The 12,980-nt window shown below is 37.0% G+C and overlaps 1 protein-coding gene across 14 annotated transcripts in view; it reads left to right on the top strand.

Annotated features, from left to right (window-relative positions):
* Nucleotides 1-12,980, top strand: part of Nipped-B (Nipped-B cohesin loading factor) — a 233,219-nt gene that overhangs the window by 64,369 nt on the left and 155,870 nt on the right. For all 14 annotated transcript variants that reach the window (XM_070213926.1, XM_070213924.1, XM_070213923.1 and 11 more), the window contains one exon: nt 7,622-8,062. In XM_070213926.1, the coding sequence (XP_070070027.1) occupies nt 7,622-8,062 (441 nt within the window). The remainder of the gene's footprint in view (nt 1-7,621; nt 8,063-12,980) is intronic.

The raw sequence follows: 12,980 nt of genomic DNA on the forward strand, positions 1-12,980 counted from the left end.
CACTCTACTAGCTGCGCCACGGAAGCATCACGTGAGGCTCTGTACAAAGTCTATTCACATTTTGTTCTCCTATTTTTACTCAAATTGATCCGGCTCTCTTCTGGTTATTCCCTTTAGTTGTTCATTTAATTTTGCTCGTACATATTTATTGATTAATATTAATATATTTATTATGGCTCAATAGTAACAGTAATTGAATGTTTTCAATTTGAAAAACATAAACATAATTTTTATCAAAATATAATTATTCGTGAGCTAAAAAAAAATGCAATACATTTTTTATACCCTTGCAGAGGGTATTATAATTTCAGTCAGATGTTTGCAACGCAGTGAAGGAGACGTTTCGACCAAATAAAGTATATATATTCTTGATCAGCACCAGTAGCCGAGTCTATCTATCCGTCTGTCCATCTGTCTGTCTGTCCGTTTCGGAGCGAGCCGGATCGGACCACTATATCTTAAGGCTCCCATAGGAAAATTCAAACATATATAAGAAAATTCATTGTTACTTGTTTATTGCGCTAACGCTCCCGCCTTACACTATTCAAAAAATTTCAAAGTGCGCAAACAGTTTTCATGAAAGACATAAATTCTATCATACCCTGTTGTAGAGTCAGCATCATGGTTTCGATGCTGTTTGGTATTTGTCCTATTGCTTGATGAGGTGTTATTATATTCTGCTCGAAGCATTGAGCTTGTGACATCCACGTCTGATTGGCAAGACTTGTTTTTAGGGCACTGGCGTATAAAACTCCCCCATTTGTATTGTGGGGCCCAAATGAAAATCTGGCTGCTTTCGCAAAGCATTTGTGCATTCTGGGAGCGTGCATATTTTGCTTGTTGAAGCCGACTCTTCAGCTTTTTATAGACCGGGGAGCCTCTGTAGTTTGCGGTATGGTTTTCTCCACAGCTTGCGCATTTCTTCGTCTTTGGGTCTTTGCTTGCAGGGCAAGGCTCGGAGTTGTGCAATTCTCCACAAGTTACGCAGACTGATCGAAGCCAGCAGTTTTTTCTGGTGTGTCCATACTGTTGGCAGTTTGTGCATTGCACATGCAGACCATTTCGCTTATGCGGTTCATCAACAGTAATCCTTCTATGCAACAGGAATTGCAGTTTGTATATCGGCTGCACTTACTTTTTTCTGCAAAGTTCTGCTTTATTGCTCCAGTTCGACCTTATGTGGTTGCGGCTTTTTATTTCTGTTAATAATACACTCAAAAAATTATTTTTTCTTAAATAAGAAAATAATTAAAAAAAAGAAAATTTTTCTGTGCTTTAAAAAAATAATCTATAAAGAGAAACAAGAGAGAACGCTATAATCGGGTGCCCCGACTATCAGATACCCGTTACTCAGCTAAAGAGAGTGCAAAAGAGATAAAAACTTTGATCCGCCGTAACTTTTTAACGAGTGGTCCGATTTAAAAACTTTCTTCTACATTTCGATAGGTATTCATAAACACAATAAAACTGCATTTTTACTTTTCCGAAATATTGAAATTTTTAAAATCGTATGTTAGCGATTGTGGGCGTTAGAGGGGGCGTGGCACCCTTTTGAAACAAACTTGCGCTGCGTAGGAACTCCTTGAATCTGCATGCAAAATGTCAATCTTCTAGCTTTTATAGTTTCCGAGATCAAAGCGTTCATACAGACATGGCTAGATCGACTCGGCTAGTGATCCTGATGAAGAATATATATAGTTTATAGGGTCGGAAACGCTTCCTTCTACCTGTTACATACTTTTGCACGAATCTAATATACCCTTTTACTCTACGAGTAACGAATATAAAAATGGTCTAATCTTCAGAAAAAAAATTCTCTTTAAACGATTTTTTTTTTAATTTTTTCAAATACAGAAAAAAAATAATAATAACAAGAAAGGAAGCTAGCTTCGGCCAGCCGAAGCTTATATACCCTTGCAGATCATTCCTATTAATTAACAAATCGCAAAAATGTTCAATTTTCTAATATTTCTCATTAATTTTCCGATCGTTCCTATGGCAGCTATATGATATAGTCGTCCGACTTTGATCAAATTAAAATTGAAATTCGGAAATATTTAAAAAGAGTCATATCCTAGAGTAGAAGATAATACAATAAAAACCAAAGAAGCTAGAATTTATTTCCTATTACTTTTCCATTAATTTTCCGATCGTTCCTATGGCAGCTATATGATATAGTAGTCCGATTTTTTAAATAATTAATTCGAAATTCAGAAATATTTAAAAAATAACATCCCCAAAAGTAGAAGGTAATATTTCAAAAAACACCGAAGCTAGAATTTTAGTTTGTTTTTTTTTCCGATTGTTCCTATGGGAGCTATAAAATATAGTTGTCCGATCCGGTCGGCTCCGACATATATACTACCTGCAATAGAAAGAAGACTTTTGCGAAAGTTTCGTCCCGATAGCTCAAAAACTGAGAGACTAGTTTGCGTAGAAACAGACAGACGGACAGACGGACAGACGGACGGACAGACGGACAGACGGACAGACGGACAAGGCTAGATCGACTCGTCTTGTGATGCTGATCAAGAATATATATACTTTATGGGGTCGGAAACGTCTCCTTCACTGCGTTGCAAACTTCTGACTGAAATCATAATACCCTCTGCAAGGGTATAAAAATAGTAATCTTCCTTTCTTTATTTGAGGGTTAAAATCGCCATTGATTTTAGAAAAAAAAACTGAACTTTTCTAAAAAAAAAAAAAAATTTCCATTAAAATTATAAATATTTATACATGATAGAAATATTGTTTTTCTAAAAACAGAAAAAATTTAGAAAAAAATGTTTGATTTTAAGAAATATTTTTCTAGAAAATAGAAAATGTGACCGTAATTGATCAATTTCCCTTCTTATACACTTTTTAGAATTTTTTTTTTTTAGCCTAATAAAAAATCACCATTAATCGAAGAAAATTTCCGGTATTGGTAGCCTAGGGGTCTAACGCGTGCGTGCATTAATATGTTATTCAAGCTTGCGGCAAAATTAAATGAACAACTAAAGGGAATAACGAGAAGAGCGCCAGATCAATTTGAGTAAAAATAGTAGAACAAAATGTGAATAGACTTTGTACAGCGCCTCACGTTATGCTTCCGTGGCGCAGCAAACTGTGAGGCGAGCGGTTAGCGGTTTGATTCCCGCGTGCTGCGAAATAGTAAGTTATTGGGTTTTTATACCCGTTACTCGTAGAGTCTGTCTGTCTGTCCGTCTGTCTGTCTGTATGAACGCTGAGATCTCGGAAACTACAAAAGCTAGAAGGTTGAGATTTTCCACACATATTCTTGGGCCTCCTACGCAGCGCAAGTTTATTTCAGCCGAGCGCCACGCCCCCTCTAAAATGTGTCCTGTGCCCACATCTTTAAAGATTTCCGAGAAGTATAAATGCAATTTTGTAGTGTATATTTATACCTATCGAAATGTAGAAGACATTTTTCAAATCGGACTATTCATTAAAAAGTTAAACGCAATCAAAATTTATATATCTATCTCCCTCGCACTCCCTTTAGCTGAGGTTCGAATATTGGATAGTCGGGACACCAACCCGAGCACAGCGCTCGCACTCCCTTTAGCTGAGTGACGGGTATTAGATAGTCGGGACACCAACCCGACTATAGCGTTCTCTCTTGTTATATTTATAATATGTAATTTGTATACTCATTTCAGTTATTATAACAGTTCCAATTTGAAACTACAAGTGCATGTACATAAATATATACACCCAACCATGTGCTCAATTAAAGGAAATTCAAATAAGGTGACAAACAAGAACGAAACAACCGGGTATAATTCCGAAGCCCGAAAATAGATTTTTGTATTTTCTGAATTTGAGAAATGTTTTTTGTTATTTAAAAAATATTTGTCTATATTTAAAAAAAACGCATTTCTATCTTTTAAAAACCTTTATTTCTAAATTCTTAGAAATAGTTTTTTACTTTCTAATAGAAAGTTTCTATTCTATAGCAAAGTCACTTGTGCTCACCAATAGTTATGAGTTACGTAAAATAGTGACAGGTTTGGGCACTGTTTGTGAATCGTCACTGTGAAGGAAGTAGGAATAACAATTTTAAAAATTCCAAAACAATTCACAAAAACCTGATGAGTGTCTTAAAAATTAAGGACATAAGGTTTCTTTGGATCAAAAATGCATTGTAGAAGAAAATATTTTTATTTAATTTTTAAACGCTGTTCACAAATGAAGATTTTTAAACTTTGCTGTGACTTTAAAATTTTGAATGCGCCTACCTCCTCGTGTGGTTGAGTTAGATTGAATTTTCCCAAACGACCGTATAAAAGAGAAATGTAACTATTTAATTCCGAAAATATTACCAAAATTGGTTAACCACTCTTGAAGATATATCCCAAAAGAAGAAGAAAATTTGTGATTTTCTTATTTTAAAGATACCGCAAATACCAGAGCTGATGGACTATAGGCGTAGGGGCAACTTATGCTTAGAAAAGCCTCACTTATCGAAATAAAATGGTGGCAGGCCTGGACTCCGACCCATGTAACATTTTCTCGGCCTGTGTTATTTTATTTTTTGATAAGTTTTAACTTGAAGCTTTGTTTCGTGTATATACCGTTTGACAAGAGGAGTAACATAAAAGTTGTCAATTCCGACCAGCTAGGTCATTTGAGTTCTGTTCCCTTATGTAAATTGGTGGGGCTTTGGCTTCTTTTGTACCGAATGGTTTTAAAGTATATTGGAAAAAAGGCGGAGATAAAAGTGTCATTTATTATTCAAAACAAAAAAACACCAAAAACACATCGAACTTCAGCCGGCAGAAACCCACCAGTCATCAAAAATCAGGTTACCAAACACTACACATATTTTTATTTATATATATTACATATTATGTACTCTCAATCGTTTGTAGAATTTGTTTCTTTTTCTACAGTTCCAACTCCTACATATTTTACGGGTTAGCTTAACATTTTTATTTAGAATTGCCTTCATTAGGTGATCCACGCTTTTATTTTAATTGTAAAATTTTGGTCAACTATTTACATGCCGAATTGTCAATGTGACGAATGAAAGTTTTTCCCTGCTCTACCCCAAAAACTATCAAAAAACTAGAGAGAACGCTATTGTCGTGAACTTCGACTATCAGATACCCGTTAGTCATAGTGCGATGGAGACTGTTTCACTTTTTTGCTAATGACTATTTAGTAAATGGCCCGATTTAAAACACTTCTTCTACATTTTGACATGTATTTTTGAACACAACAAAATTGCAGTTATACGTTTTCTAAATCTTTAAAGATGTGCGCGCCAGACAAATTTAAAAGTCCCTTAAGGAGATCGTGGGCGTTAGATTGGGCATGGCGCTAGGTTGAAACAAACTGGCCCTGCGTAGGAAGCCCAAGAATATGTGTGGTTAATTCCAACTTTCTAGCCTTTGTAGTTTCCGAGATCTCGGCGTCTATACAGACAGACGGACTTTTGCCCTTTACCAGTAACGGGTATAAAAATAATGAAATTTAAAACAAAAATTTGTTATGAATTTTACGGGTTAGCTACACGTTTTGACTTTGACTTGAATTGTATGCATTATTATAATTACATAAAAAGTTTTGATATCCAAATTGTAACATTTTGATCCGATGTTTCACTTCGAATGACGTTATCTGGACTTTGCTCTCACGATCTGCTTCTGCTTGCGAGAGCTGTGTTTGAAAAACGTTCATAAGTCGTCCGAAATGCCAAAGCAAACAAATAACACAATATCAACAATTTCCGTTCGCCGACAAAGCAGTTGAAATAGTGTTTTGGAGGTCTCTTAAGAATCAAATAAAAACACCTCTTAACGAGGTAAAAAACTAGTGACGATCGCACCTTCAACATACAAAAGTTCTGATATCAACATTTGTGACGAAAAATTATTACACTCGTCATTAAATAGACTTTCTAATATTTTCTCATTCGGCCCGCCCTAGCAGACTATTCCAGCCTTTTTCCCTTCACAGGCATTTTCTATTGCAGCGTGCCGAATGAAAAAATATTAGAAAGTCTATTTAATGACGAGTGTAATAATTTTTCGTCACAAATGTTGATATCAGAACTTTTGTATGTTGAAGGTGCGATCGTCACTAGTTTTTTACCTCGTTAAGAGGTGTTTTTATTTGATATCAGAAGTTTTTGTTTGTTTACATTTGCTCTCATAGGAGCTAATATATACATTTAAATTTAAATTGGTCAATCATAATTTGTAAGCCATTGTATTTAAACAAATTAAGTTAAAAAGTATTTCAAAATACCTTTTAAACGATGTATAGCACATGTCGGTACCTTTAGTAGTGTAGAACTTACAAACTAACGAAATATAGCTATTTTTAGCTTTTTCCCGCTAAAGTAGCGGCTTTTTCCAAAAGTCGTAGAACAAAAGATTCCTATATGGAACTCTTAAGTGCAAATTTACTGATTCCATGACCCTAAAATACAGTTCGGATACCCTCACACAAAATTCAATACTCAGGAAGCTTTAGTTGTTCGAGCTGCCAAAAGTGGCTATTTTCGTATAAAAATAACTTTTAAACGTGACTTTTTACAGTAATGTGTTATATATATATATAAAATTTAAGGAATCTCAAGGGGTATACAGTTTAAAGTTTTCAAGGAAATCGTTAGAGCCGTTTTTGAGAAAAATAAAAAAAAGCTAAAAAAAAAGTTTTAAAAAATTGTCTTTTGTTCATATCTTTTTAATTATTACATTTACACAAATTGCATATAGAAGGCGTTTATAGCATTTAAAAATACCTTTCAAACAAGATGCAGCACAAGTCTGTAGCTTTAGTAGTATAGAAGTTACGGTTTTCCGAATTTTAGCTATTTATAGCTGTTTTCCCGCTAAACTAGCGAGTTTTTCCAAAAGTGGTAGAACAAAAGTTTTTTATATCGATGGGATGAACGTCATATTAAATTTTCAAAACTTAAGAAACATGTTTTGGACAAACTGACAAACTGACAAACTGACAAACAGAATTAAATTTTCATTTTGGGAAGACGAAGGAAATCTTATTTTAGCTATAACTTTTGAACGGAGCGTCGGATTTTGACAAATGACCCCTCATTCGACGGGTATTTTCAAAAGGAATACAACTAAAACATTTCGAGGGGGCTTTTATCCCCACCGGCCCCAGCAGCTCCAAATTTCGAAATTTTCACTTTTTCACTTTCACCGCTCTCTCTCCCAAGCCAATTAATTTTCTTAGAGTCTTGGTATGCAATCCTGTTAGTTTTCGCAATACCTTTCGATAGGTGTATCATTCATTATGATCGGACCATCACAGTAGATTTTCATTTCTTCGTGTATATATAGTAGTCGCCTTCGCACACTCTCCTGGTGCGCTTCGTCACTACATGGACTGCCGTCCATAGTGACAAGGGATAAACTGCTTGAAAGAATGCAAAGGTGTATTATAATTTTAGTTTAAAGTATTGATATATATATTCTTATAAACAAGTATCTCTTTTAGTTTTATGCATAATTTGCTAAATACAAAGAATAGATTATAATCTATAATATAATAATACTAATATTATAATAATTATTAGAATTGAAACACATCTGTACTCCCTCTTATTAGCGCCTAATTAATATAAAATTATTGATTTTTGCAGGAAGACGAAGAGGAAATTGTAGATGATGAAGTAATTGAAAAAATACTTAACGCTATGGATGCCTGCTTGCTTATATGTAATATTTATTCTACAGTAAGCGACCTAAAGTTTTTACAAGAGGATAATATATCACACATCATAAAATTTACACAATTTCAACTACGTGAAACAATATTTCCTCTCCATGACCCGGTTTACACTGTAAAAAGTATTAAAAAAACAAACCACCGTAAAAAAATTAAATCACATCAAGCTCACAGTAGAAGTCTTCAGCTATTTTACTCAAAAACTGTGGAGCTTTTGAAGGTTTTTGTAACGCTTTTTGATAAATGTGTCTTCGTTGATACTATTGTTTTACCGTTGTCCACGCTGGCAATTGAACCATTTTTTGTTGACAACATTGAGACTCTGCAATTTGTATGCTTGGAACTCGTTACTACAGTAAGTACTTATTAATCCATTAAATATGTCTAAATCCCTTTTTTAAAATCGAATTTTAATTTATCTTTTTAAAAATCTCTAAAAAAAAAGCATTGTTCATGATGCTGTCTTCTTGACATTTTAAGTATTTAACAACTAAATTAAGCGTTTCCGACCATATAAAGTATATATATTCTTGATCACTAGCCGAGTCGATTTAGCCATGTCCTTCTTTTCTGTCTGTCTGTCCCTGTGAGCGCTGAGATCTCGGAAACTGTTTTGACATTATTTCACGGAATTTTATGCCATTAAGGGCCGGTTTCTCGAGTCCCTGTCAAAGTCCCTGATAGCTATCTGTTCGAAAAACTTAAATACCAGATAAACTGTTCGTAAAAGCAAATCGGCTTTCTCGACTGCTTTAACTTATCTGAACGAGAAACAATTACAGAGTGCTGTTAACGCACAGAATTGTGCTGTGAAGCGCAAAAAATGGCGTGCTTCGATTATTTCATCAGCTGTTTGGGTATATTTTAAGGGAAAAGTCAGCTGTGATTTCGTTTCTTCTTCTTAGTTGGCTTTGGGAAATCAGCTGTCATTCTATCGAGCCGAAAACGCTTAACAGGGACTCCGAGTCCCTGTCAAAGTTAGCTCTCACATTTATGCTCGAGAAAGCCAAAATGCCTTAGCAGGAACTTTATCTGTTCGAAAAAAGTTAGCCGGCACTCGAGAAACCGGCCCTAAACCCTAAAACCCCTAAAACCCCTAAAACCCCTTAAAACCCTATTTCTTTAAAGAGAAAAAAAAAATACACTGTGGACGGCAGTACATGCAGGAACGACCCAGCGGGAAAACCAAGCGCGAAAAAGCATGTGCAAAATATTTTTTTTCATAAGGTTTCTACACCCCTTACATATTTTCCACCTCTGATTGCGAAATACATGGGGGTGACACGAAAAATTAGGGGTGAATGAGGTTGGGTGGGAATAAATTGACCTGTGTAATTTTTGAAGGGCGAATCGCATTTTATCATACAATAAGCTAATACATTATTGTATGATAAAATGCGATTCGCCCTTCAAAAATTACACAGGTCAACAAAATGGACCTTATTAAAAGGTGCAGGCCTATTAAAATATGCCCTTTTACATAATTGCATTTAAGGTTCCATCGTAATTTGATTTAATCAAAGCATATAAGCCATTGAAGTAATTTGTTCATCTCTATTCCCAATAAACTTAATGCAGTGAACAGTCTTAAAAAAATACAAGGAAGAATATGTGCCCTAAAATATTTTACAGGCATCTAGAGGAGTCTTTCACCGAATTTTTAAGACAAATAAGACCATTGTACGTCGAAGGATGGAATTTATAGAATTTTTTCCGTAAGAACGTGAAAGTAACAAAATTGCATTTATACTTCTCGAAAATCTTAAAAGGTGTGGGCGCCAGACACATTTCTATTCGTTGTGGTATTTATTTGTGACTGATCATACGGAATTAACATGATCTATGATAAAGGCAAACTCAAAGCGAACAGCAAAGAGAGTTAAGAGAGCTTCGCTTCAATGAGACTAATACATACTTATACATATATTGGGATAATGCAAAACCGTTAAGTAAGAAAGAACAGACAAAGTGCATTGTTAGATTATACATATTCAACACTCCTTCTCAAAGCACTATGTCTGGCATTACAAATTTCAAAATTAATTTAGCATAATCCCATTAGTTCAATACATTTTTCGTGCTTAACTTTAGCCAAATTTTTGGTTAGTACATCAGATATCATTTTCTCTGTGGGAACATATTCTATTTCAATAACATTTTCTTTATACATTTCCCTAACGTGGTGATATTTGATATCGATGTGCTTGCTTCTTGCATGGAATGTTGCATTCTTGACGAGATGTTGTGCGCTCTGGTTATCGCTGAAGATCTTCAGGGGACAGGGATTCCCAACGCCGACACCTAATTCGTCAACCAGTTTGATGATATAAGCTGCTTCTTTAGACGCCGTGGAGAGTGCAATATATTCCGCCTCCGTGCTGCTGAGGGCGACCACACTTTGCTTCTTTGATTCGAATGAGAATGCAGCACCTGCAGCAAAGAAGGCCCAGCCGCTGTAAGATTTGCGGTCTGAGTTATCGCTGGCCCAATCAGCGTCCACATAGCAATGTATTACACGACCAGTACGATGGTAATGCAACTGCCGATTAGCCGAGCCTCTTAGGTATCGCAGCACTCGTTTGGCAGCGACTTCATGTTCAGTGTGCGGATCAGCATTTTGTTGTGCCAATTTCGCCACCGAATGGAGGATATCTGGCCGCGTAGCAACAGCAAGGTACATCAGAGAGCCAATCAAAGATTGATAGGTCCCCTGATTCACACGTTGGCAGCTAGGATCGTCGCATTTCACTTGATGTCCTGCCTCCAGTGGTGTAGCGTTTGGCTTGCAGCACTCCATAGAGTAATCTTTGAGTAGATCCTCAATATACTGCTTGTGGTCAAATCTCACGCTTCCGGTCTCGCCATCTCTCTCTATTTCCATGCCTAGAAAATGTTTTAACTGGCCGCCATCGACCACCTGGAATTCATCAGCAATGGCAGCTTTGACCGATTCGAGATATCTTCTGTCGGAACTGGCTATCAAGAGATCATCTACGTATACCACAATAATACATACATTAGTAGAAACATTTTTAGTTTAAAAACACGGCTCGCTGGGACATGGTCGAAAGCCAAGCTTAATGAGTGTAGAATTGAGTTTTTCGTTCCATTCCTTGCCGCTCTGCTTCAGCCCATACAGTGATTTGTGCAACTTTAGCACACGCTTTGGATATTGATGATTAATAAATCCTTTCGGCTGACGCATATAGATGACATCACGTAACTATTAAGATACGCTAACTATTAAGATACGCTGAAGAAACGTCGATTTGGTACATGTGCCATCCATGTTCTGCAGCCAACGCCAAGACCAGCCTGATAGTAGAATATCTGGCAACAGGGAAGAAAGTTTCGGTAAAATTAACTCCGTATCGCTGAGCACAACCCTTGGCAACAAGTCGGGATTTGAAGCGCTCAACATTGCCATCCTTGTCACGCTTTAATGCATACACCCACATGCATCCGATCGGTTTTTGACCCTTTGGTAGATTAACTAGTGACCAAGTTCTGTTTTTTATTAGACTGTCCATTTCAGTTTTCATTGAAGCACGCCACTCCGCTGCATGTTTGTTAGTTAGAACCTCGTTTTCATTAGTAGGAATACTAATGTCTTCAGCTGATATGTTGCTTAGCATGTGAAACTGTTTTGCTGGGCGTCCGGGACGACCTGTATAAACCATTTTAGGTCTCCCACGACCCCTTCGTGCTCCTTCTGAAATGGGCTGCCCGATGACCTCATCATCTTCGACTGAAGGTTCCAGCTCCTCTGTGATCCTGATGTTACCCACATCCGCCGGGAACTCCTCGTACTTAGTCGCCACTTCTATTGCCTGTTCGTCCGGAATCGTTTCTTGCACCTGCTCTTGGAACTCAAGAAGTTGGGGGTGTCCCGATTTATATGCACTCGCCGCATCCGAGCGATTCCTAAACAGGGTGTCCTCCATAAAAATGACATCTCGTGCCTCAATCACTTTCTGTTCCTCGGGATTAAACAGCCTATATGCTTTTGCTGTTTCAGAATATCCGACCAAGTAATGTTCTTCTCCTTTTGGGAGAAATTTCTTGTGATGCTTCTTATTCAGAACAATTACCTTCGCACCAAAGATTCGTATATGCCCTACACAGGGTTTTCTTCCTGTCCACACTGCAAACGGTGTTATACCCGGTAAAGCTGATGTTTCTGCACGGAACCGTTCATCCAAACCTGCATGGAAGATCATGCTGCGTGCCATTTCAACCAAAGTCCGGTTTGCACGTTTTTCGACGCCATTTTGCTGCGGAGTATGAGGTACTGTTAATTGTCTTTTTATACCGCTTTCAGCAAGAAATGATTCAAACGCGTCACTTAAATATTCACGGCCATTATCGCTTCTCAAAAGTTTTATTTTTTCGCCCGTTTGGTTTTCCGCGAATGATTTAAATTCCTTGAATTTAACCAAGATTTCGTCTCTTGTCTTTAGAAAATCAACAAACACAAAACGCGATTTGTCGTCGATGAACGTTACAAAATACCGCCTCCGCCTAGGGAGTTTAAATTCATTGGTCCGCATATATCAGTAGGAACTAAATCAAGAACACTGCACGCTCGACTCGCACTTGGTTTCGGGAACTGTTTTACACAAATTTTACATTTTGCACAGGTCTCACACACCTGGCCATTGATGTTCTTTAACTCGGTTGACTTTATACCGCGAACCATTTTTTCACAAATCATCCTTTTTAGGCTTCCGTTGTGTAGGTGTCCGAAACGATCGTGCCACACATTTACCGAATTTGTTTTTACACCAAAGCACTTGTTCACTTGGTTTTCGAACAAAAACAAATCGTGTGGCTTGTTTGCAATCATTATTACGATGCCTTTATTGTTTTTCAGTCGCGCTTCTGTTTTCGTAAATTCAACCGTAAAACCACTTTCGATAGCCTTTGACACGGATATGAAATTGCATTGTAACTCCTCCACATATAAAACGTTGACTAGTTTAATGTGGCTGTTTTGCCAAATGAGTTCCACTGTGCCGCGTCCAATTGCTTCTATGTAGGTGCTTCCCGCCAAGGCAATCCGCTCTTTGTGCTCTCTTAGTTCTGAGAAACGAGATCGCTCACAACACAAGTGAGCAGTAGCTCCACTGTCGACACACCACATACTCTTTGGAAAGAGAGCTTTAGAAGCACATGCGAAAACGGAATATAAATACGATTTCTTATTCTCCGCGTCGTCGTTTCCTTTCGGTTTGTTCTCATGATTTTTTGCTCTACACTTTGACGCCTTGTGT

Source organism: Drosophila takahashii, chromosome 2R (genome assembly GCF_030179915.1).
Source record: "Drosophila takahashii strain IR98-3 E-12201 chromosome 2R, DtakHiC1v2, whole genome shotgun sequence".
NCBI lineage: Eukaryota > Metazoa > Arthropoda > Insecta > Diptera > Drosophilidae > Drosophila > Drosophila takahashii.